Source organism: Aotus nancymaae, unplaced genomic scaffold, assembly GCF_030222135.1.
Source record: "Aotus nancymaae isolate 86718 unplaced genomic scaffold, 86718_ANA_hifiasm-v0.15.2.pri h1tg000065l, whole genome shotgun sequence".
Taxonomy (NCBI): domain Eukaryota; kingdom Metazoa; phylum Chordata; class Mammalia; order Primates; family Aotidae; genus Aotus; species Aotus nancymaae.
In genome coordinates, this window is record NW_026988480.1 from 7,145,589 (window position 1) to 7,171,772 (window position 26,184).

Below are 26,184 nucleotides of genomic sequence, written 5' to 3' on the forward strand. Positions count from 1 at the left end.
CAGGCAGGAGGGCTCCGGCTCCCGTTAGGTTGAACCTTGGGACAGAGTGGTTTTCTTGAGTTTTTCCATCTGTAAAACATTTTTATTATTTATCTGTAAACACAGAAACCAATATTGATCATTTTATTAATATTATTATTATTTTATTGAGACAGAGTCTTACTCTCTTGCCCAGGCTGGAGTGCAGTGGCATAATCTCAGCTTGTTGTAACCTCTGCCTCCCTGCTTCAAGCAATTCTCCTGCCTCAGCCTCCCAAGTAGCTGGGATTATGGGCATGCACCACCATGCCTAGCTAAGTTTTATATTTTTAGTAGAGACGGGGTTTCGCCATGTTGCTCAGACTGGTCTCAAACTCCTGGCCTCAAGTGATCCACCCAGCTTGGCCTCCCAAAGTTCTGGGATTGCAGACTTGAAGCACCCTGCCTGGTCATTTTTTATTTATTTTATATGTTTTCTAAAAGTATAAAGAAAAAAATGAAATCATCTGAATCCAAGCAGTAGGCAATAGCCACTTTTGTCAGCTATATTTATTTTCTGTATTTTTCTGAGGCTTTTTATATGTGGTATGTGTGTTTGTCACAAACCTGGGTTGCAGTGTGAGCATTCTCTTTGGTTATTAAGCAGCCTTTTGATTACATGTTTTTAATGGTATTCTAATGTTAAATAATGTATACAAATTATGCATCATTTTATAATGTCCTCTGATTGAACAATTGTTGTTTCCAGTTTTCTTTCTTTCTTTCTTTTTTTTTTTTTTTTTTTGAGACAGAGTTTCACTCTTGTTGCCCAGGCTGGAGTGTAATGACATGATCTCGGCTCACTGTAACTTCTGCCTCCCGGGTTTAAGCCATTCTCCTGCCTCAGCCTCCCGAGTAGCTGGAATTACAGGCGCGCACCACCACACCTGGCTAATTTTGTATTTTTAGTAGAGGCAGGGTTTCACCACATTGATCAGGCTGGTCTCAAACTTCTGACCTCAGACGATCCACCTGCCTTGGCTTCCCAGAGTGCTGGGATTACAGGCATGAGCCACCATGCCTCGCCAAGTTTCTAGTTTCCTATTGCTGCAAATAAGTTGGCGATTACACTGTTTGCACACTGGTCTGCAAGTGTATGGCCTTTTCATAGGAATAATGACTGCAAGTTACAGAATTGAAGGGCACAATGCGTTTCCCGAAACCTCAACAAGCCTAGAGATGTTCTTGTAGCAACTTACATGTGTCTGCACTGAGGGACCAACTCTCACCCTCACTAGGCATTTAGTATTTTTTAATGTTTATTATTATGAATGAGCTAAAAATTGGAATCCTAGTATTAAAATTTGCTGTAACCCATATAAATCTGGGCAGTTTTGTGACAAATCTTAGAATTATATCGTATTCAGAATAGAAACAATAAAAAGTAATTGAAAGGTAATTTAATCATAAAGTCACTTAAAGAATATCAAAAGTAAAAATTCATTTATAATGAGCACCAAGATTTCTTAAAATCCCATTTTGCAGCTGCCTCCAGCTGATTTTTTATTTTTATGGAAACTTTCCAATTTTTATTTTTATGGAAACTAGGAATTAAACAACAAAAAAAAACCTTCCAAGCGGAGCCTCTGTACCCAGAGTCTGCCCCAGGGTGGAGGAACCCCGGCCAGGCCGAGACTCCATCCTGAAGCCCCCTAGCCTCGCTTGCTCCTCCATGCTTGAGTTGGAATCTGGCTCCAGCTCAAAGTAAAGGGTGTGGAGGGGCTTCTGAAAGACAGAGCGGCTGGGAAGGACAAGGGATATGGATGGGTAGACACTAATATTTCCCCTTATATCCTGTCCTTATTGGCTTATTAAAGTGAGCAAATATGCTTTTTATATATGTATCAGTTACTATTTACATTTAAAATTCTTTGTTATGAAAATTTTAAAGCATAAATGAAAGTAGAAAGAATAGTGCCACAAACCATCACTTTCAAAGACTAGCAGGGTCATATGAGAAGGTTACCAGAGCCAGGCCAAAGAGAATGCCCCAGGCCCAGATGGGCCACTTGGAGCATGGAAAATATAACATCTACGATTGAATGAATAATGCTAATATTTTAAAAATAATTATGCTGAAAGAGAATGAGAAGCTTCTCCTGCACCCACCAAGCAGGCAGACACATAGAACACACTGGTCACCATTGGAAGTAACTAGTGCCTCAACTTCTTACTCTGAGTGTTGGTAATTAAGGGAAAGAATTAAACATTTATTCTTATGTTCCTGAACAAACTGTAGTTTAGAAAACCTCATAGTTCTAGCTGATAAGAAAACTTTTTTCTCCTCTCTCCTTTTTTTTTTTTTTTTAAACCAAAGAAGCTTTGTGCATCTCAAATCAAACAATTGCACAAAAATATGTTTTGGAAACGATAAGAGAAATTTGATCATAAACTACGTTTAGATTATATTAAGAAATTATTGTTTATTTTTAAGGTAAGATAGCAGTATTGTGTTTAGTAGGAAAATTCCCTTAGTTATTAGAGATGTATATTTAGGGGTTAAATTTCATGATTTCTGGGAATGATTTCAGAATATTTCAGCAAAGAATAAAATAGGGAAAGCAAATATCTGTCATGTATATTGCAGATGACTTTCTTATATTGATTTTTAAAATTTATATATATACACACATATATATGTACATGTGTATATATAAATTTTTACATATATACACATATGTATATGCATATATATATGTGTGTGTGTGTATATATATATATATATATATGTACACAAACACACACACACATAGGTGCCAAAACCCAGGAGCGTAACATTTATATTTTTGACATTTGGAAGCTTAAATTTTTTATGTAATCAAATAGCAGATATCTTTGCTATTTTTCCATTAATTTTATGCATAGGAAGATTTTTCTTATTACGAATATATAAATACTTACTATTTTTATTTTGTTTTGTTTACCTTTTATTTTTGTTTATAAAACAGATGTACTTTTATTCTGGTGTAGTCTAAAGTCCAGCCCTAAGAATACCATTCTGTGAATATACAAACAGATAATTGGAGATCTAAAGTTAAGACTAAGTTTCTAGTAATTTACCAGTGCATTAGACGTCATGGACATTTTAACGAGACATCTTCTCTTCTTGATACTTAGATACGGAGGTCTCAGCCTGTGAGGCTGGGAGTGACGTTTGAAGCTGCAGTCTTCTGTGACATTTCCCAAGGTCTTTCTTATACCTGGAAGTTGATGGACTCTGACGGGCTCCCTGTCTCCCTTCCTGCTTCTGTGGACACTCACAGACAGACCCTCCTCCTCCCAAGCCACACCCTGGAGTACGGGAACTACACTGCCCTTGCCAAGGTCAGCTCGCTGACTTACTGTTCTACCAGCCCCGTGAAACCCATGCTTCCCATCACCCTGGAGCAAGAGCTCAGCATTTGTAATTCAACACCTGTTCTATCCAGGAAAAGGGAAGTTGTTTAAAAAACAAATCTGGCTAGGATTTTAAGAGAAATGATGAATTCCCCCAAAGAGAGCAAGTTATGCTGACAAAGCAATTGATGAAGAACTCCTTCCCATTTGTGAACAAAACCTTCCTGTGTACCTAATTTGAATAAGCCCTGTGCTGGTGCCGGGATGTCAGGAGAATATATGGCCCTGCCATTTAGGGACCAATCACCCAGAAAGGAAAGGGGATGACAGTCAGAGGGCAGGGTACGCAAGAGGCATTCACAGTGACTTCTTGGCGCTTTGATTCACAGCATGTGCTTGGTGCATTTTGGCTGGAAAAATGGTGAAAATATGTGGGTTAAAAGAGGGAGAGGTCATTTTTTAAAGAGTGGGCTTTGAGAAAGGGGGTCCTGAAAAGAGAATCTGTTCATAGATGTAGAAAGGGGCTGGAAAGGGCAACAGCTTGGCAAAGAGTAGAAGAAGACCAGGAATAGTGAGCAGGTCCTGGCGGGAGAATCTAGGGTCAAATGGTGCGGGGGCAGAAGAAGACCAGGGATAGTGAGCAGGTCCTGGCAGGAGAGTCTAGGATCAAATGGTGTGGGGGCAGAAGAAGATCAGAGATAGTGAGCAGGTCCTGGCGGGAGAGTCTAGGGTCAAATTGTGCGGGGGCAGGCCAGGCTGCCAGTGCCAGAACAGGGACCCTCAAGTCAAGGTATCTGCAGCGAAGGAGCTTTGTTCTTTTAAGCTGTGGGGCACACAGTCCTACTGAGCACAGTTCCAGCTGGTGCCTTATGTGACTTGCCACAGAGCTCCTTGGCACTCAAACTGCCCTGACCTTGCCTGAGGAAGCAAGTCCACTCAATCTGTTCTGGGATGTCACAGCAATGGCAAACGCTAAAGTTACCAGAAGCTTCCTCTCAGTGTCTGTACTTATGTCATTGTGAACTAGGCAGGTAACAATGGACCAATCGACAGCAGGCTGCAGACCAGGCCTTGCATAGCACTATGTCAGATGCAGGTTGCAGGAAACACCAGAGCTTCCCCAGCAGGCTCTATACTCTTCGTTAGAAATGTTAACTGGTAACAAGTTGGGAGCAGACTGAAGGATGGGATGTTTGGAGGGTGTTAGTGAAGTTGAGAAGTCGTTAGAGGCTGAAGCAGGTAGCGGCCAGGGAATAGAGAGCAGAGCAGGGTCAATGTCGGGGGGACCTTGGGGTGGTAGGGAGCATCTGACCTGCTGAGTAGCTAATTGTAAGAAGCCAAGGGGAAATGCAAAGGAAAATCTGTACTACTGAACGAGTGGAGGAGGGTGAGGCTGCTGTTCATTTTCCTAATGAAAACAGCACTATTTGTACCTGGCTGTGTGCTGGGGGAGGAATTTGAATGTAAATAAGGTCTTTGCACACTTGCGTGAAGGACCGAGTGGAGGAGGTAGATGGAGCCTGTAAACTAAAAATAAAATACTAAGACCCCCAACCAACTGAACAAACCCCCTCTTGGCCAAGGGGACCCAGAAAAACCTTAAAAAATAAAATTCCTGGCCATGCCTCATTACCCCCCTCCCTTTTATAGTTTAGACACAACTGATCAACATTAATGTTAAAATAGAGATTATAAGACTGACAGAACAGAACAGACTCCCTTTTGTTTTTTGTTTTTGTTTTTGTTTTTGTTTTTCGAGACAGAGTCTCACTCTGTTGTCCAGGCTGGAGTGCAATGGCTGCGATCTCAGCTCATTGCAACCTCTACCTCCTGGGCTCAAGTAATACTTCCGCCTCAGCCTCCTGAGTAGCTGGGATTACATGCGCATACCTCCATGCCTGGTGAATTTTTTTGTAGAGATGGGGTATCAGCCTGTTGCCCAGGCTGCTCTCAAACTCCTGGGCTCAAGCAATCTGCCTGCCTTAGCCTTCCAAAGTGCTGGGATTACAGGCGTGAGCCACCATGCCTGGCCAGGACATACTCTATGATAATAAGATACCAAATTATAAACAAGACCTAAGGCGATGCCAGGCAAGGGTGAAGTCAGACAGTCCTACAATTAAAAAGTAAACTGTGTTTTCATTGCCACAGGATGTTTTCTCCCCTTTTCTCTATCAGCTAAACAAATACTAGCCTTAAAATAAACAATATTAAAACAATTACAACTCTACAACCACCAAACATCAACTAACTAAACGGCCCTATTCCTCAAGTCATAACTACAACTTTAATTAAACAAAAACCTAATTTCTATAACTTTTTCCTAATAAAAAACCACCAACCATAAACTAATTCTGCCCAGTTTTATCGACTACACATTTAAGTGCCTTCATGTCCCTATTTCACCTTTTAACATAAAAGACCTAATTATAATACATTCCAATATTGTCTCCACCCAAAAGTAAACATAAAACACATGTATATGTTTACTTATTATACAAAAACACAATCCTCTCCCATAAATATCCATAGCTCCTATATACTGTGAATATGGGATAACCCATTCAACTTAAATTCCTGTCTTGCCCCTCCCTCCCTCCTCAAAATACTTACTTTCAATTTTTTAGCCAGAGACTACACTTCCTGCAGATAATTCCTTTCTTAAAAAATAAAACTCTGCTTTCTAATTTATAAATTACATAATTTTTAAATTAAGCCCGACAAGCCATAGAACATGTGTCCAGCCTGTGGGACGGGCCAGGTAATAGGAGCTCCGAGGGAGGCTTGACTGTGAGCTGGGAGCCACCTCTGTGGTCTTCAGTGTCTTTACAGGGGACCTGTGTCTTTCTCTAGGTCTGAGACTTTCTGACCGATAAGGTGACTTCTGCTGTCTCTGATTTCTGTCAGAGCCTCAGGTTTCCTTTGCTCTTGGCCATCCCTCCATCTTTCCCAAGAAGCTCCCTGCATTGTGCCTCCTTCAGCCTCTGTATATACTTGGAACATTCTCAGCGGCTCCTTGGGGCTGGAGAGGCTGAGTGAGCAGAGGTTGAGGTGGAAATGGGAGTTCTGATCCTGCAGCTGTTCTGTTATCTATGGTCCCACTCAGGAGACTGACCAGCAGAGAACTGTGTGCATCTGACGAAAATCTAGAGTGACTGAGTCTGAGACCCAGTGACGGAACAGCAAGTGTTCAACTGTATATTTTCAAATTGCATCAGACTTTTTTTTTTGACAGGGTCTCACTCTGTTGCCCAGGCTGGAGTGTAGTGGTATGATCTCAGCTCACTGCAGCCTCCCACTCCTGGCCTCCTGAGTTCAAATGATTCTCATGCCTCAGCCTCCCAAGTAGCTTGGATTACAGGCATGCACCACCACGCCAGGCTAATTTTTGTATTTTTAGTAGGAATGAGGTTTCACCATGTTGCCCAGCATGAAGACTGGCCAGGAGATCTTAGGGAGATCTCTCAAACTCCTGAGCTCAAGTAATCCGCCTGCCTTGGCCTCCCCAAGTACTGGGATTACAGGCATGAGCCACCACGCCTGGCTGCATCAAATTTTTAAAAGAACAATGTGAATGCCTTATTTATAACATGTTCTGCTATTCCTGGGTTTCAAAGTATTTGTCTTAAATTTTATTTACATTTCCTAAAGTCCATGATATGTTTGGGGGTTAGAAAGAAGCAGTTCTAAGATAGGTGAAGGGGGCTGGACAAAAGCCAGGAGCATGGAACAATTCACTGTGGAAGGAGGAGGTTTGAAAACCGTAAGATGTGCACGCATGGAAAGTCTCTATTGTGTTCACAAGCTGGGAAATGCCGAACTTTGTACATGAACACAGACTTGGATAGGAAGATGTCCACGCTCTTGTGGATTCTAGCCACAGCTCTCATGGCGCACAGTAGAGTGATTATTTTGACTAACATGACTGTTTTATTTATAGCCAGGGATGCTATAATTTTCAGATGAGTGTGTTTCTAATTTTCAGATGAGTGTGTTTCTCCAGCGAGTTCCTGCCTTGTCCCTGCATGACATCCTCTGTTCTTGGCTCCGCAGGTTCAGATTGAAGGCAGTGTGGTGTACAGCAACTACTGTGTGGGCCTGGAGGTGCAGGCCCAGGCCCCTGTCAGTGTGATCTCCGAGGGCACACACCTGTTCTTCTCTAGGACCGCTTCATCCCCCATTGTCCTCAGAGGGACCCAGTCCTTCGACCCTGACAACCCTGGGGCCAGTCTCAGGTGAGCACCACCCACACACAGAGCTGTGCAGCTCAGACTGTGCCTTCTGCAAATGCAGGCTCTGGAACATTGGAGGCTATTAGCAGTTTTAAATTTTAAGTGTATTTCATAAGTTTAACTGCTTTATTTAGGATCAAAATATAAGGGAATTGAGGAAAAGAGTGGAAGTAAAATGTAGGTCACTTTTTAAGGTGGTGTTTAAAGAGTGATCTGTTTTGGAATGTGGAGTTTGAGTATCGCTATTATTAAATTCTTGGTTGGTGAGATGCTGTGGTGTGTGGGAGGCTTGGTTTCCAAGGGTTACTCATCTCCAGGTGGGTAGATCTCCTGTTGCTGGAGGCTGCCCCAGTTCAGGCCTTGGTCCTCTTCTCCATCCACACCCCTTCCCGCCTATGGCCTCAGCCAAGGTCCTGATGTGGATCCATCCATGGTCTATGTGTAATAGCCTCAAATAGGGATTCTCTGTTTAGACCGCTCCCCGGACTCCAGGCTGTGAGTCCTGGCCTCCATCCAGCGCCCCCTCTGGACAGCCTTGATACACCTCAGCCACATACCTGCCTTCTGCACCCATGGAAGGGCCTTTCCAGTCACTCAGGCCAAAATCTTCTTTCTCTTTTTTTTTTTTTTGATAGGGTCTCACCCTGTTGCCTAGGCTGCAGTGCAGTGGCTTGATCTCAGCTCACTGCAAACTCTGCCTCCCGGGTTCAAGCCATTCTCCTGCCTCAGCCTCCCAAGTAGCTGGGACTGCAGGTACGTGCCTCCATGCCTGGCTAATTTTTGTATTTTAGTAGAGACAGGTTTCACCATGTTTTAAACTTCTGACCTGAAATGATCTGCCCACCTTGGCCTCCCAAAGTGCTGGGATTACAGGCATGAGCCAATGCACCCAAAAATTTTTAGCAGCATCTTTTACTTTTTCTTCTTTTTTTTTTTTGGCCCTCCCTTAAATATGAGTTTCCCACCACCTCCCCCACCCCCTGTACATCCTGGTTTGAGCTGCCAGGGGCTTGGGCTCATCTCCCTAAGATCTCCTGGCCAGTCTTCATGCTGCCATCCTCCCCTGCAGCCCTGTCTCCAAGGCAGGGATGGGTTCTTTTTCTAGTAGTATTGGTTTTTATTCTTTTTGATTTAGGGGATGTGAGTGCAGTTTTGTTACGTGGATATATTGATGGTGTTAAAGTCTAGACTTTTAATGTAACCATTGCCTGAATTTTTAGTGTTAAAGTCTAGACTTTTAATGCAATCATTGCTGTACATTGTACCCATTAGGTAATTTCTCATTCCTCACCTGTTTCCCACCCTCCCTCCTTTTGGAGACAGATTCTTTTAAAAACAGTCAGAAGACCTTACTTACAGCTCGACCCTCTAGCACCCCCTTTTCACTCAAGAGTAAAAGCCAAAGTCCTCACACTGCCGATGAGGCTGACGTGACCTCCCCTGACCCACTGCAGCTTCAGCTGTCCCTTCCTGCCTCCACAGCTCACTGCAAACGGGCCTTCCTGCCCCTCCTTGGACTTACCCAACTTGCGTCTCTCTCAGCTCTTTACAGCAAGGGTTCCTTCTGCAGCTCGTCACTCAGTTCACCAAATGTCTGCCATCATCCCCTTCCTTTCACTCACTGCTCAAATATTCCCTTCCCAGTGAGGCCCACCCTGAGACTCCAAAATGACAGATCCTGCCCTGATCTGATGGCCTCTTTCTTTACAGTAGTCACTCCTGACATCCAGCCTTTCCTCACTTACTGTGGTCACTGTTAACTGAGTGATCTAAGCTCTGGAGGGCAGGGCTCTTATTTGATACGTCTCCTATGCTGGGCACATGGTAACTAGTCAGGGAATATTTACTTAAAAAGCAATAGATGAATTGCTCTGTTTTCCCAACCTCTGTGATCACACATATTTGCTGTATTACAAATGTAGGATTTGGTGTTTCTTGAGTTGAGAGGATGCAAAGGCTGCTTGGATTCACCAATTTGATCCATGCATATGCTCTGGAAAAGCCCTCAGCTGGCTGCAGCCTTCCCTGCACCCAACCTAAGGAGACAGAGGCTGTGTCTTTTCTCATCCTCACATCCCCATGTTCTAGCACCCAGCACAGTGCCCAAAAACAAGAGCTCTGTATGTGGCTGCTGAAATGAGCTGAATTTCCTCCCTGGGAGTACAGAATATTCCAGCTAAATCCCAGGGGCAGTTGTTCTGCACAGCCCGTGAGCTGGAAGCAGTGCTCCTGCTGAGCGGGGTGGTTCCTGAGTCATCACAGTGCCTCTCTATGCAGGCTCTGGAAACAGAGAGGTCTAGAATGAGGTGCCTGCACACCAGACAGAGAAATGCCTTTAAAAGATCAATAGCAGTTCAGATTTAGGTGGCACCTCTGAAAAGGGCTTATGGCTGCAGGATGGGGCCAGGCCTTCCTAGCCACAAACATTTCCAAGGCAGCATTTCCTCCCTACTGGAACTGCATGTTTGAATGTGCGTCCCTGCTAGAGTAAGACCAGTTCAAGGTTGGGGATGACTTTGTCTTCCCGCTTGACGTGGTTGGAGCAGCCATGTTTATTTCGCTGGGTGTGACAAGTGTTATATTGCAGAAACACTGTGAGACTGGGAGGAGAGATGCCTGAAGTTCGTCTCACAGACCCCTCACTAGCTGTGCTACTGGGAAGCTCTCTGAGGCCTCCCAAATGTATTTTCTTCCTAAACTTGGGCTCACGTGGCATTCTTGTCTGTCACGTGGAGCTGTCACGAGGGTGGGGTGCAGTGTTTGGGAAATACTTGAGGGCAGCACAGCAGTGTGACTTGGGAGGTGGCAGTGATGTGAGCAGAGGAGGTCACTGTGCACAGAGAAGGAGTAGGAAGCCTGGGGCAGCCAGAAATAAGGCTGCCTGGAGTCAGCCTCCATGAGTCAGGAGGGGTGGCCTGAGCCCACCCCAGATGGTGGTGCTGCTGTCCGTTTGCCACCTCCCACCTTACTTATGGGAGAAAATGTGGGAAGCAAAATCTCTAGCCACATGTCCTCTATGGTCCCTCTCACCCAGGAAAAATCCATACAGTGACACAGGGTGGTCCTGACTCTGCCCGATGCTCCCCTCAGCCACTCTGATGACTTCTCCAACAGATATCACTGGGAATGCACCACCGCCAGCTCCCCAGGACATCCCTGCTTCAGCCCCTCCACTGCACACCAACTAGACGCCGGGGCTCCCACTGTTTCCTTTGAGGCACAGTGGCTCAGTGACAGCCATGATCAGTTCCTTGTGATGCTGATGGTCTCCAGTGGTGGCCGGAATTCTTCTGAGGCCCGGGTGTTCCTTTCCCCCCATCCTGACTCAGCCTTCAGGTACCACCTGCCCTGCATTCAGCACAGCTCACCTCACAAGTGTCTGCTCCCACCTGGTGCTAGCATCTGTGAAAGGAATCTGCTGTGCCCAGCAAGAAGTTTGGAGTTTGGCCATGTGGGATTCTCACTGCAAAGAAGGAGGAGAGGGCTGTTCAGAAAGCGGCTGGGGAAGCGATCCCCGTTCCCAGGCTGATGTCTGGGCAGCATCTGACAGCCAAGCACACTGGCTAAAGCTGGCAGAGCAGGGGGTTCCAAGTGGAACTTCAGTGGGAACCCTCCCATCACAGCATCTGTCCAAAAGATCGGGGACTGTCCTGGGGCTTGGGGCTAAAGCCAGGAGGCAAAGCCATAAAGTTCCAAGCCAGGGGTTTCAGGGCCTCTGCCCAGGCCTTCCAGCCATCACAGGGCTGAGGGGACAGCAGTGTGGGCCCAGTTGTGATGTCTGAGACTGTGAAAGGTGCAGGGGCAAAGAAGTCCTGTGCCCCAAACCCAGAACCCCTGTAGCACTGAGGCCAGAATAGCACCCATGGGTGAAGTGCAGCCCTCAGACACCAAACACAGGATACCAGGACCAAGCCAAGTGCGGGTGTGGGCATGGGTTGCAGCTCTTTCCCAGCCTCCCCTCTAAGGGGTTGGATCATTATGTAAGTGAGCAGCAGGGATGGAGCAGGAGCCCAGGCCCACCTGCTTTGGTCACTCTCCCGTGGGGGCTGCAAGCTGGCACCCACCCAGGAAGCAGTGCTGGGAGTGACCCTCTGCCCATAGCCCTACATGTCACATAGAAGACCCCAGGCAGGCTGAGTTGCTTCCATCATGAACGGTAGGGGGAAGGGGCCTGGGTAGTTACTATGGTCCTATTTGTGGGCTGGGTGGCTTGGGAAGGCTTCCTGGAGAAGGAAGAAAATCTGCTGTCCTCAGAGATCAGAAAGACTGCTTTGAAGGTCATGCCCCAGACTGGAATTCAGGGTTTCAAGATTAGAGCCATGAAGACAAGGCTCAGTAGATAAGAGTGGGCCATGCCATGGTGGACCCCAAGGTCACACAGCGCTGCCCAGGGGTCCCCACAGGCCCAGACCACTGACTGTTATTTGAGGCTTTGGGTATGTATTAAAAGTGAAGAAATGCCAGGTACAAGTCTACAACAATTGGACACAACTTAAATCATTAAATTTCACAAATTAAATACTTTTAATCCAAAAATGTAATGTATTATACACTTCTGCTACTCATGAGATAATTACAGAAATTATTTTAAAATATTATTTCTGCCTACAACAATTGGGCACAACTTATATCATTAAATTTCACAAATTAAATACTTTTAATCCAAAAATGTAATGTATTACACACTTCTGCTACTCATGAGATAATTACAGAAATTATTTTAAAATATTATTTCTGCCAGGCACAGTGGCTCACGCCTGTAATCTCAGCACTTTGGGAGGCTGAGGCAGGCGGATCACGAGGTCAAGAGATCCAGACCATCCTGGCCAACATGGTGAAACCCTGTCTCTTCTAATAATACAAAAATTAGCTGGGTGTAGTGGCATGCTCCTGTGGTCCCAGCTACTTGGGAGGCTGAGGCAGAAGAATCGGTTGAACCCAGGAGGCGGATGTTGCAGTGAGCCAAGATCATGCCACTGCACTCCAGCCTGGGTGACAGAGCAAGACTCCATCTCAAAAAAAAAAAAAATCATTCGTTATGTGCCAACACTGTTAGGTGAACCTCTTTTGATCCTGTCGGGAAGGTCCGGACCTGTGTAGATGATGTCCCCAGGAGGTCTGGGGCTGGAGGGACCTCTCTTTGCCCATGTCCATCTGCAACCCTGTCATCCCACTCTGCACACACATGGATGGGCCCTTTCACACACACAGACTGCCTGGGCCCAGTGCCGGGCAAGGATGCTGTGTGGCCTCTCCCACCATGGCCCCTCAGCCCTTGTGCTGGGAGCCACATGCTGAGGCCGTGGTCTGAGACTCATGGGATGTTCGCATGGGAGACCCCAGGTGCCACGCATACCCCGGAATTTCTACCAACCTGGCCTTTTTTTTTTGAGACAGAGTTTTGCTCTTGTTGTCCAGGCTGGAGTGCAATGGCATGATCTCGACTCACCACAACCTCTGCCTCCTGGGTTTAAATGATTCTTCTGCCTCAGCTTCCCCAGTAGCTTGGATTTCAGGCATGCACCACCACGCCCGGCTAATTTTGTATTTTTAGTAGAGATAGGGTTTCTCCATGTTGGTCAGGCTGATCTCAAACTCCCTACCTCAGGTGATCCGCCCACCTCGGCCTCCCAAAGTGCTGGGATTATAGGCATGAGCCACCATGCCTGGCCCCAACCTGGCCTTTTAAAGCCTCCCTAAGTCCCACAGGAAATAAATCTGTGAAATCCCAACCCACCCCTGTGATATCATGAAAAACCATAAAAGTGCACTCTAGAAAGTGCTGGGTCAGCAAAGAGGCTGGAGAGCTTGCAAGCAGGCAGCCATGGAAAGCAGGCCCAAAGGAAGTGGGCGCCAGACTGTGGGCATGGGATGTGTGTTGCCCATCACCCACAACCCTTCGCAGGGAGGAGGTGGGACAAGGCAGTGGAGACTTCTTTCTCTGTGAGCATCTGAGGCCGTGTGGGAATGGCAAAGGTGGACAGCCACAGGGAGGGTTCAGGAGGGGATGGGTTTGTGACTGGTGGAAGCCAGCCCTGAGGTGGGGCAGCGAGGAGAAGCCACATGGTGGCAGCCACTCTAGTGTGGAGAGCTGGGCCAGAGCCCAGGCTTGGAGACAGAGGGACCTTGGCCAGGCCCGGCTCTGCCCTCACTGCTGTGTGACTCAGACAGGCTGCGCAGCCTCTCTGAACTCTGTAGAGTGGCGGTGTGCTTGCCTCACTGGATCTCGTGGATGTTCAAGCAGATCATGCTAGTGTCGAGCATGGCACAGTGTTGGCCACTCCGTATGTGCCGTCATATGTGCTGTGACATTGCTATTCAGTTCCCTTAATAAAGATCCAAAGTAGGGTGATTTAAATATGCCTGACACGAATTAATGTGACCAAATAACCCTCACATTATTTTCCTAAGATCTCAAACCAAGATATATGTTTCAGATTCCTCCACATCTCCTGGGTCAGCTTTAAAGACACCTTTGTCAACTGGAATGACGAACTCTCTCTTCAAGCTATATGTGCGGACTGTGGTGAAATGCCAAACCTGTCTTATTCCTGGGATCTCTTTTTAGTCAATGCAACAGATAAGAATAGGATAGAAGGTAAAAAGACTGATGGCTTTATTTCATTGTCTGAGGAAAAAACTCAGGGTTATGTAAGATTTCTAAAATGTTGCAAAATACAATTGGCGTGACCCAGTGTGTCTGATCTGCCTGGTGAAGGGTCCATCGTGCTTCCCCAGCCCTCTTGCCTCTACAATCCATGTGAACACTTGTGAGGCACCGGCAGAAGAGGTGACACACTCGAGGGCTGCTTCTGACCTCAGCGTGATATGGGAGGCTGCTCCCAACATCTTTGTAGGCAGTTTTATTGAGCTAAAGCCACAGTTCGGAAGGACCTGAGATGTGATGCACTGCCCAGAGGGCTGTGTCCCTCACCCTCTCACCTCTCTTTTGGGGGCAGTTGCATGGTGAGGAACGAGCAGAGCAACCAGGGTGGAAGGTTCCAGTCCTTGATTCCACACTACCAGCTGGTGGCTTTAAGCAGCTCAAGATTTAATTTTCTTGAGTGAAAGATGAAGACCTTACAACTTCACAGAGTGGTGTCAGGGCTAGATGGAATGTGTGGAGCATGCCGGGCACTGCTGAAGGACACTGGGTACTGCAGGACACAAAGGTTTGAACCAGTCATGAGACTGAGTTCTCACTTGGCGTTATTTGTGATCAGAGAGGTGGCTCTCAATGGCAAGCAGAGGAGCTTTATTTCTGAGCTGGAGAGCCAGCTCCTACAACAGAGCTGGTGCCAAGCCCCAGCTGACCTTCACGTTTCTTAAAGATCCCCTCCATGAGGCCATACAAAGCTTCCACAAGTAGAGCTGTGGGTACAGCTGGCCTCAGCGGCTACAGGGACATGAAGACATATAGGGTGATTGTGCCATTCTTGGCAAAAGAGGCATTCCAAATTCTTTTAGGTAAATTGAGTTTTCTGAATCAGAGTCCATGCTGAATAGATGAGAAGAACCTGCAGGGGAAACACATCCAGTGGTTAGACTTTCAGCAAAGTGAATCATGGCCCTTAGATTGATGTGTCTTAGAAAATTGGGCTCTCCCATGGTTGCAAGGAAAAGTTTACTTTATCGAGAGGTCATTTATATGCTCGTGGCATTTTTTCTTTGCTCTTGATCCTTCATCATAAATTCTAACAGCAGTTTTGAAAACTGTTATACTAGCTACTTGCTGTATTCATCCCTTCTTGCACTGCTATAAAGGAATACCTGGGCTGGGTAGTTTATAAAGAAAAGTGGTTTACTTTGGCTTATGGTTCTGCAGACTGTACAGGAAGCATGGTGCTTGCATCTGCCTCTGATGAGGCCTCAGGAAGCTTTTACTCATGGAGGAGGGCTTTTACTCATGGAGCTTTCACACATGGTGAGAGAGGGAGCGAGGCGGCAGAGCAGATGCCACGCTCCTTTAAATCTCCTACGAACTCAGAGCAAGAGCTCACTCATTACAGCAAGGAGGGCACTAAGTAGTCATTGGTGAGGGATCCGCCCCCATGACCTAAACACCTCCCACCAGACTCCCCTCCAACACTGGGGATTATGTTTCAACATGAGACCTGGAGGGGCAAAACATCCAAACCATATCACTTACTGACAGACAAGGGAGTGAGGATTAAGAGAAACCCTATGCACCCCAAGTTGTTTCTAGAACAACCATGAATAAGCCAAGCCTGGGAATGCATAGGATTCAGCAGACCCCACCCCTTGACTTCGAAGAGCAAACGCCAGGTGCAATCGCTGTGAACCCTACCTTCTACTTCCATATGTGTGTTTCCTGCTGTTGGCCAACACACCAACACAGAACACGCCAACACCACATTCTGTGCCCTCAGTCTCTTAAGTGTAGGTTTTCAAATTCACAACAGATTTGTTGAAAACAGAGCATCCTTTTATAGTCTGTAGACTTTTTTAAGCAAATGTTTTATATTTTTGCTACAAAATTCTAACATTGCCAAATGTTTGCTTAAGTTCCCTTCTGCAGAGTAGTGGGGCTGCTGGGCTCACTGGGACTCGGTGCCGTTTCAATATCATCACAGTCAAACCTGCTGTCCACTGAGCCCGGCACTGCAGATCCTGATGCCACGACCACACCATTCTCACGGGAACCTTCACCCATGCCCCTTGGCCAGCCTGCCCCTTCAGCGCCAAGGGGAACCCCCACAGATCCCATGACTGGAGTCTACTGGATTCCTGCTGTGGGGGACTCTGCAGTCCCAGGGAAGGCTCCAGAGGAAGGTTCGCTAGACCCAGAGCCAGGGCCACAGAGCAAGGGATCCCTGATGACTGACCCCTCGGAGAGAAGTCAGCCCACCTACAGCCCTGACCCTCACCTCTCTGGTAAGTGCCACTGTTCCTGCATGTCCTCCCCCTTGTCTGGGCACCAAAGTTACCTTTGGAAGCAGCGAATCTGGTGGTAAGGTGTGAGATCACATCAACGTGGGCCTTTAAGTCAGAGAGTGCCAGGTCCACACCTACCACTTACTGACTGTGCGGTAATCATGGAGTTTCGGATTCCTCATCTCTGGACTGGGAAAATGACAAAGCCGCAGCAGGTTCTGAGGCTGCAGTGAGGTCAGTGAGGTCCCGTGTATGCAGTGTCTGTGCTACAGTAGCCATTTGTTCCACTCGGGCTTCCTCATCCTTCTCCCCTGCCCTGGCATCAACTGCTTCACTTTATCCTTGGGTTTCAGGTGAACAGAAACCATTCTGGTACTTAAAAAATGGAGAGAAAAGGTAATGGTGAGAAAAGCTCTGGCCTGGCACCTGTCTCTCTGTCACTGTCCCCAGCTGGTGACCCCATTTGATTTTGCTGCTTACTCTTGGGCGATGGCGCTCTAATGGCCTGCATGCTCTTGTCAATGCCACTGTGCTTCCGGCCTCCCAGACATGGCTTGTCTGGCTGGAGGGACCACTGTGAGCTCCTTAGCTTCTGGGAGAGGAGGGCTGAGGGGACAGGAAGTGACATTTGCAGCAGGACATTCTTATGTCCATTTCTCTCCTAAAAGAAAAGAGCAAGATGTCTTCTCTAAAAGGACGGTAAAACACTTGCTTGAAGAGAGGATGAGATGTGGGTGTGGAGGCAGAAAGCCACATGTGAGCCTTGGCCTCGTCTTACTCACTGAGTTATTCTTAGAAACCACACACTGACTGGAGCTCCAGCTCCTCCTCCTGGGGCCCTGGGGCAATGGCACCTGCTTCACCCAGCTGTCAGGAGGAGGGGAGATGCCACCACTGAGGGTATTTTGTAATTGACACAGCAATGTATGGAGTCTAGAAATAGACCAAGGACAATGTGACCCATCAGGAGAGTTGCTATTAATTTCAGGAGATTCTGTGATTTTAAAGGAAACATTATGATTTTGTCCTTTCCTGTAGATTTTGAAGCCTATTACAGCGATATTCAAGAAGCAATACCATCAGAAGGAAGACAGCCAGGTGACTGTGCTTCTGTGCCCACTGCCTCTCTCCTCTCAGCTCTCCTCCACAGCCTTTCTGCAATCTGGATTTCCACTTGCTCCCTCACACGGCCACTTAGAGCTTCACAGAGTCACAGGGAAAAGTTGAAACTCTTACATGGCACAGTCTGAACCAAACCTTTATTTCTAGCTCCCCTCTTTCTGCCCTCTGTCTCCCTATGCTCCAAAATCCTGAGAGTAGCCCTAGACCCAAGAGTGGGCATCCCAGCTTTTCCATGCCTTGGTCATGGAGTGTCATCTGCCAAAAATGCCTCCCTCCACGTCCTTCCTAAGTCATCTGCTCAGCAAGTCTTCTTCAGGTCTGGCTTCATTTCTCTCTGGGAAGTCTTCTTCAGGCTTGTCTTATAAGGACCAACCGCCACTACCCCAACCCACACACACACACCAGCTCAGCTCAGTGTTTATTCCCTCCTCTGGGAAGCAGATGGCACCTGGCACTTAGTGACTTTTTCCGTGTCTGTGCTTCTGTGTCTTCTGCTCTGAGCTCTTCCAGGAAAGCTTCCATGGCCAACTTATGCTGTGTGCCGGGATAGATCACAGTCCCTGGCACATTGGCACTCAGTGAGCACACTGTAGAATGAATTGATGATCAGCGAATGACTTATTCAGCTATTGAATGAACAGATGGATGATCAGCGAGTGACTGATTTATCTGTGTAGGGAAGAGACGGATGTCTAGTGAGTGATTTATCTGTCAAATGAGTAGGTAAATGATTTATTTGTTGAATGAATGGATAAATGGCTGATGAGTGGATGATTTATCTCTCAAGGGAATAACGGATGATGAATGAGCAATTTGATTTGCGGCAGTGTTTCCTACAGCAGTCCTCCTCAGCTGCCTCCAACTCCTCGGCCTCTCCAGCCCTTCCCACATTCTTTCCTGTGTGTTATGCTGTTCTTGGAGGAGATGGTCAGTCAGGGGAGAGAAAAACAAAGGAAATGCTCCCAGGTCCTAGAGACAAGAGGCATGGCAGGCCACACAGGGCCACGTGGGGAAGCCACAGGGAGGTCAGGAGGCAGCAGACAGGAGCAAGGAGAGCACTTAGGCCAAGGTCTTTCTTGGGGTTTCCATGGGAAGGAAAGGCAAGGCCAAGGCAGGGCTGTGTGAATAGTTTAGAATCAGCTAGTTTAATTTCAGCAGATCCTGGGCCTAAGGGTGGTCTCTAGTTGCCCAGGATAATTTGTCAGAGGTGGTTCTGGATTTGTCAGTTTGTGAATCAAAGACACATTGCAGGCTGGGCCTTTTGTGGTCTCTAAGAGTTGGCTATCCCCAGCCCCAGAAGAAGCCATCAGAGCACTCTCTTCTTAGCTAGAAGACTTTTGTTTCACTTTGTTTTTCAGTATCAAAACATCATACATTGAAAACATTTAAAAGTCTTCACAATACACACGCAGATCTGTTGTAGAGGCTCCCATTCACACTCACAGTAGGTGCTTCATCAATAGGACTGAATGAATGAAAAATAGATCTGCCTGTGTATTGCATTTACAAAGTTATTCTTCCTTACAGGAGTAATCTGACCGCTCAACATCTGTGTTTTATTACTATATCTTGCTTTGGTGACCTTGGTTTAAGTTTTAAAGAGCCTCCTTAGCCTAAATGAAGCGCAGCGGCTTCTTCTTGCCTAGACCATGCAGTAGCCCTTCCTCCACCCTGGCTACTTCTCTGCTTGCTGCCTGCAGTCACCTCACCACAGTCCAGCTGAAGGACTCTTTTCACCACAAACCAGGCTGTTGTCACTCTCCTGACAGGTCCCCACAGTGGCTTCCCAGGGCACTTAGGACACAAGCCCATGTCTGTGCACCAAGCATGATGTGACCCCTGGCAATGCCTCCAGCCACGCTTTTCCTCCTCCTGCCCTTTCTTCCTGCCTCCCTCCAATCACCAGGGAAGATCATTCCCATGGCATTTTGGTTTTACTCAACCTGGAAGCTCCTTCCTTCAGACCTTCAAAGAGCTCCTTCCGGTCTTGGTCTTCAGAGAGGACCTCCCTGACCTCCCTCTCAAAAGGACTCCCTTTCCCCACCCCTCTCTCTTCCTCTGCAACTCCGCTTTGCTTTCCTTCATTACCTGACTTTGTATTATTTACTTATGTGTTTTCTCATTTATTTTTCTGACCGCCTCACTATTAAACTCCAGACAGCAAGGACACCATTGATCTGGTTCACGCTGTGTCCCCTGTTCCTAGACTAGTACCTGGACTTTGTAGACCATAATAAATCTTGTGGAAGGAAGAAAGGAAGGGAGGGAGGAAGGAAGGGAGGGAGGGAGGGAGAGAGGGAGGGAGGGAAGATGCCATTGGACCACTAATTATATGATAACAAAGTATATCTCTTGACTATGCTTAGCTGCTGAAGACATTATATTAGATATGCGGTATCCAGCAATGGTACAAATAATGTCAGCATTGAATCACTAATGCTTTAAGATCATCATGACTATTTGTCTTTAACATCTATTGGCTTGGTTTATCTTCCCAGCAAATGACACCAGCTTTCCAGGATCAGGACCTAGCCTGAGTGCCAAGGAGAGTCCTGGAGATGGGGATAACCTGATGGACCCCTCCCTGTCTGCAGGCAGAGCCAAGCCTGTCCTCATGATTGACTGGCCCAAGGCCCTGCTGGGAAGAGCAGTTCTCCAAGGCTACTCAAGCTCAGGTGTGAATGCTCTCTTTCGACCCTGCAATTGCAGTGTTTCTGAAGCTTTTAGATCTCAGCCCTCAATTTCTTCTGAACTTTTCATTTTACTAGATAAGTATTTAGAACTGTGTACCTGTGCTACTTGTGCTTGTTCCTCTATGGACTATGGCCTGAGGCTCTTCTACCAAAAGTAAAGTTAGCATCTGTTGCTACCAGGAGCTCCCCGTGTGCACACCAAAGGGAAAGAGAGGTGCCTCCAACCGATGCACGTTTTGTGCACAGACACCGTGGGGTGCACAGCCTTTCCGTGACAGACTTTTGTAGGGCAGACAGAATTTGCATGAATTGATCAAAATGAAGCTGCTCCTGAAGAACAATTGAATTTCTAATAGATTTTCCCAGCCCAGACATGCTGGTTTTGCTCAATTTGTGGGATTGCCACCTTTCGTAGTAATACGTGTGATGTGTCATCCCTATAAACCTCTTGGGGAGGATCTGGATTTCACACTATTTTTAGATAATTTCCCCTTCACCCTTCCCTTAAAGCATTTCAGGAAGTACTGTTGTACAATTGTGGTTTTAGAAACTGTCCGTGTTTAGATCATCAGTCTTGTATTTGGCATCTCTCCTTTCTTCAGGGTGAGTGGTGTGGGGTCAGCCCCTCCCTGCTAAGGAAGTCACCCAGTCATGGTCAGCAGTTACACCCAGATTAAAAATTGTCCATGACCAGTATTTTGCAGACTTCAGAATAGCTTTGAAATTCCTTAATCATACTTCATAGTGTGATTTATAAAATTGCCAAATTAAACATGAACATAATTATAAACAAGCAAAATAAGATCTTACCAGAATTCTCATATTGCTTGGGACATTAGTGCCATTTCTGAGCCAGGGATGGATGGAACATCCTCAGTATTGCTTCTGCTGGGCGGGAGAGGCTCTTTATAGAAGGCAGTAACCAACAAACTAACAGCCTTTCCAAGCAGGAGTAGCATGTTTCACTAGCACCTATGTTACCTTCACCTCTAGGGAAAGGGTGGAGCCCATTCCCAAGGACACCATCTGACCTCTGTCTCTGAGTCCACTGAGTGTCACTTCCATGCAGCCACATCTTTCCTGCAGGTATTACAGAACAGACGGTGACAATCAAGCCATACTCTCTGAACAGTGGAGAGACGTACGTCCTGCAGGCGTCTGTGGGTATGTTACATTGTCAGTGGGATTTATGAGAGGATGGGAAGGAGGCCTGCCGTGTCTCTGTGAGTTTACTCTTCCTGAGGAATTGGGTGCAGGTCTACTTGAGGGTAAAGGCTGAACAGTGGAGAGACGTACGTCCTACAGGCATCTGTGGGTATGTTACATTGTCAGTGGGATTTATGAGAGGATGGGAAGGAGGCCTGCCGTGTCTCTGTGAATTTACTCTTCCTGAGGAATTGGGTGCAGGTCTACTTGAGGGTAAAGGCTGAACAGTGGAGAGACGTACGTCCTACAGGCATCTGTGGGTATGTTACATTGTCAGTGGGATTTATGAGAGGATGGGAAGGAGGCCTGCCGTGTCTCTGTGAATTTACTCTTCCTGAGGAATTGGGTGCAGGTCTACTTGAGGGTAAAGGCTGAACAGTGGAGAGACGTACGTCCTACAGGCATCTGTGGGTATGTTACATTGTCAGTGGGATTTATGAGAGGATGGAAAGGAGGCCTGCCGTGTTTCTGTGAGTTTACTCTTCCTGAGGAATTGGGTGCAGGTCTACTTGAGGGTAAAGACTGAACAAGCAGTTGCCTTTTTAAAAAGTTACATATAAATCTTGTTAATGCTAGACAACTGGACAAGTTGATTCCTTCCCTGCAAATCTGTCCATAATCTCTCTCCCTCTCTCTATTTAAACCCTAGAAAGGTGTTAATGCTTGTCTTGTGCTGCTGATGTTCATTGAAATTCACCCACAGGCCTCCCTTCCCCTTGCTCCGCATTCCTCCTTGCATTTCCATGCCTCTCTCAATCTGAGATCATCATTTCGGGGAACTTGTAGACATTTCCCCCCATTTCTAGAGGTTTTCATTCCATATGAGAAGCACAGCGGACTCAACATTTTTTTGTTTTGAGACCGAGTCTCGCTCTGTTGCCCAGGTGCAATCTCAGCTCACTGCACTCTCCGCCTCTTCAAGCAATTCTCCTGCCTCAGCCTCCTGAGTAGCTGGGATTACAAGCACCTGCCACCACGCCCAGCTACTTTTTTGTATTTTTAATAGAGACAGGGGTTCACCATGTTGGCCAGGCTGGTCAACTCCTGACCTCAGGTATCTGTCCATCTGTCCATCTCGGCCTCCCAAAGTGCTGGAATTATAGCCATGAGCCACCACACCCGGCCAACAATTTTTATTTACAGATAGGTTTGGTTCAAGGTCCACAGTTTTGCATTAATCAAAACCCACCAGAAATTTGCACACTTGCATTCTGTGTGAACTCTTGTGTCATGCAAGTGGGAAACACGAGGTTCACTTTCTCCTGAGAACTGGCTGGGCTGAGCTCAGTGAGATCCCTGAGGGTCATCTTGATTCTCACAGTTTCTGTAAACATCAGCCTGCCCTTTCCGCATTTAGCATTTAACAACTAGCCCTGGGTCCCTGCTTTGGGTTCGAGATGGGCAGCTTTTGCTTTTGTTTCAACAAATACCTTTTGCTCTTTGGCTGGATCTCTTTCTTTTGCCTCTGAAATTTGCCCAGTGGCAAGTGTAAAGACAGTTCTCTTAGCTGGATCATATTCCTTACTGCTGCAGGAGACACCTGAGAGCCTCTCCATGGCCCATGGGCCTGGTCAGTGTCCTTGGCTGGCTGCCAGGTGGTGCAGTCAGGCTCCAGGTCTCCTGTTGGCCTCCTCTCCCTTGGCTTTGCACACCCTCACTGACTGCTGCCCTCTCTTCCCATGCTCTTCAGATCACACCAGACCCCCTCGTGACTCTGTCTTTCCCTGTGGTTATTTTGGCTGGAATGCCCATTCTTTTCCCCACATCCCTTCCTAAGCCCAGTATAAGACTGATACACCAACACTCCTTGCTCAAATGTGTCTTCCTTTATTGAGATTTCCCTGGTCAGCCAGACAGAATTCATCACCCTTTTCTCTTAGATTTTGCTTTTGTTATGAGATCTGTCTTCTGTGGTTGTTGCGACTGTTAAGTAGGATAGTACAGGAACAGTGTCTAGCAGGGCACCTGGTGTGTAGCAGAGGCTGGATAGATGGTACCTGCTGTTATGATGAGGAAAATGACCATCAAGGTTTTAAACCATTTGACATGTAAATTCCATTTCTACAGTCCATCTCAAGAAAACTACATTAAACATTAAAAAAACTATGTGTATGAGAATAATCATTACGGGGTGATCGATAATAGAAAATAGAAAATAAACAAAATGTTTAATTGTTGGGGATAACAGTTATGCATGTTAGGGTATATCTGTTCCATGGAATCTTGTGCAGCTATTTACAACAGTGATTTTGGATGCTATATGTCAACATGGAAAATAGTTACAACATTAATACAGTTAATAAAATAAATATAAAACTGTATCAGTGCTATACAGTCAACTAATCTGTACTTATGTGTGTATATGTCCGAGGTTTTGAGGGAATCCAGGGGAATGGAGAAAGTGTGCTTTGCTGGGTGATGGGTCTGTTAGCATCATCTCCCCCTTAGGCTTTGGTTTCTGTCTGGGTGGTTGCCATGTGGCCCCCAGGTAGGGAGTCAATTTTGTCTCCCCAGGGCCTAGGATAGTGCCTGCCCCACCCAGTGAGTGTTTGTTATATTATTGAATGCTATAGGCAGTGGTTCTCAAACCCCAGCAGTTCAGAATCCCTTAGTGTGTGCGAAAACTATCAATGAGTCTCACTTTCTGAGTCAGCAGGTCTGGGTAGGGTTCAAGAATCTGCATTTCTGACAAATTCCCAGGTGAGGCTGAGGCTGCTGGTCTGGGGACCCTACTTTCAGAACCCCTGCTATAAGGTTTATCTATAAAAAGTTAATCCTACGCTGCTGTAATTCTCCGTCATGGGTGAAACCCCTGCTTGATCTTTCCCTTTAGCTTCAAAGCTTGGCTTACTGGGTAAAGCTCAGCTGTACTTGACAGTCAACCCAGCTCCACAGGACATGACCTGCCAGGTGCAGCCCCACCACGGTCTGGAGGCACATACCATCTTCAGTGTCTTCTGCATGTCAGGAAAACCGGTATGTGGGCAACCCCCATGTCTGTCCTGAGAGACCCAAGACAGTGGCACCTGGCTGTCACAGCAGTCATGGGTGCTGTAGGAATGGACAGCAATGTCCTTCCCACCTGTGAAGGAATTTGGCCTGCAGTTGAATGTTAGAAAGTTGGTTAGGCATAAGTGGGCTTCCCCAGCCACTAATGAGAGGAGTGCAAAGTGGCCCCCTGGTTGAGAAGGTTCAGAATTTCACGAAGAGACAAGGGCCTGCTCACTAGGAAACATGGCAGGGCATCCACTGCTCCACAGCCTTGTTAGAGCAGGGGCCTCTGTTAATGCTGCCCGTGAGAAGAAGGTAGGCATGTGACCCAAAGTGAGGAGCATGGCCCTTTCCCTCCCAGGGCGCATCTCTAACCCAGACTTACCCTCACTCTTCATCTGGGCCATGGAGAAGAACATTGTGATTTTGTCACTCAGGGTCTTGTGAGGGTGAAATGAGAGGATGGATTTAAAAAGATGAAAGCCAATCAGCCTGACCAACATGGTGAAACCCTGTCTCTATTAAAAATACAAAAATTAGCTGGGTGTGGTAGTGGGCACCTGTAATCCCAGCTACTTGGGAGGCTGAGGCAGGAGAATAGCTTGAACTCAGGAAGTAGAGGTTACAGAGAGCCGAGATTGCACCCCTGCCCTCCAGCCTGGGCAACAGAGTGAGACTCCATCTCAAAAAAAAAAAAAAAAAGATGAATGCCTCAGGTGGTGGGAAGGCAGGGCAGGACCCTGTGATATTGTGACCCTGACACTGCCCTCTCCATCCTCTTAGCCAGGACACTGGCCTCCCTGCCTTTCTGCCTGACCCCTTTTCTAGGAAGTCCCACCCTTGTCCTCCAGTGGGGCCAGATCTTGGCCTTCCTTTAGGCATGCCCACCCCTCCCTCCTGCTCCTCTTGCTGTGTAGTGCCTAGCAGTGGGGAAGCTGAGGGGCAGCCGGAACCTTCACCCTGAGGAGGCCATGACAGTCTGATTTGTGACTGTGGGGAGGTTCCTGGGCAAGGAGAGGACACAGACCCCAGTGAGGAATCTCAGGGTTGTTCAAGAAGCCCTTTGGCCTTGGGGAACAGAGAGCACTGCAGGGCGCAGGGAGGTCTGTCACGTGGGCTATGCAAGGGGGAATGCTGCTTACCTGTCACTTACCCTCTTCCTGGCTGTAAAGAACGTCCTTGGGCACAATGAAGGCTGCAGGGGTGTGTGTGTGTGTGTGTGTGTGTGTGTGTGTGTGTGTGTGTGTATTGGGATGTCATTCACGTGTTCATTTATACTATTTTTTGCTCCCCATGGACTGGATCATAGGACTTCCATTATAAATTTGGTTACCAGATAGGAAACACCTCTAAACACATGTTGTACCATGGGAGAGACACCCAGTATTATTTTGTGTTGCCAGCTGGTGAGCGCTTGGACAATTACAAAGGTAAGCCGTGGTGCCAGCTGGGGTCACTAGCTGTGCTGACCTAGAATTCTAAAGCTTTTTTCCTGGTTTTCAAAAACTAAAAATCATTTAAACTGTGTCTGGAAAATAAAAGTGTTTATTGACCTTGATCAGACTAATGCTTTTCAGTTTAGGTTGATTATCTACCTTTTAGTGTACAAAGAACATTAATAATATCAACAAATTAAATCAGTTTTTCATACCTTAAATTTTAACTGAAATATAATGCAAATTATAAAATGC

At 46.7% G+C, this 26,184-nt stretch overlaps 1 protein-coding gene across 1 annotated transcript in view; it reads left to right on the forward strand.

Moving 5' to 3' along the window:
• PKD1L1 (polycystin 1 like 1, transient receptor potential channel interacting) overlaps positions 1-26,184 on the forward strand; it is a 159,410-nt gene that overhangs the window by 35,776 nt on the left and 97,450 nt on the right. Inside the window, 10 exon segments of the mRNA XM_064366637.1 lie at positions 3,136-3,342; positions 7,408-7,589; positions 10,701-10,922; positions 14,024-14,184; positions 16,113-16,481; positions 17,520-17,579; positions 20,102-20,278; positions 21,383-21,460; positions 24,336-24,478; positions 25,803-25,923. Of these exon segments, the coding sequence (XP_064222707.1) occupies positions 3,136-3,342; positions 7,408-7,589; positions 10,701-10,922; positions 14,024-14,184; positions 16,113-16,481; positions 17,520-17,579; positions 20,102-20,278; positions 21,383-21,460; positions 24,336-24,478; positions 25,803-25,923 (1,720 nt within the window).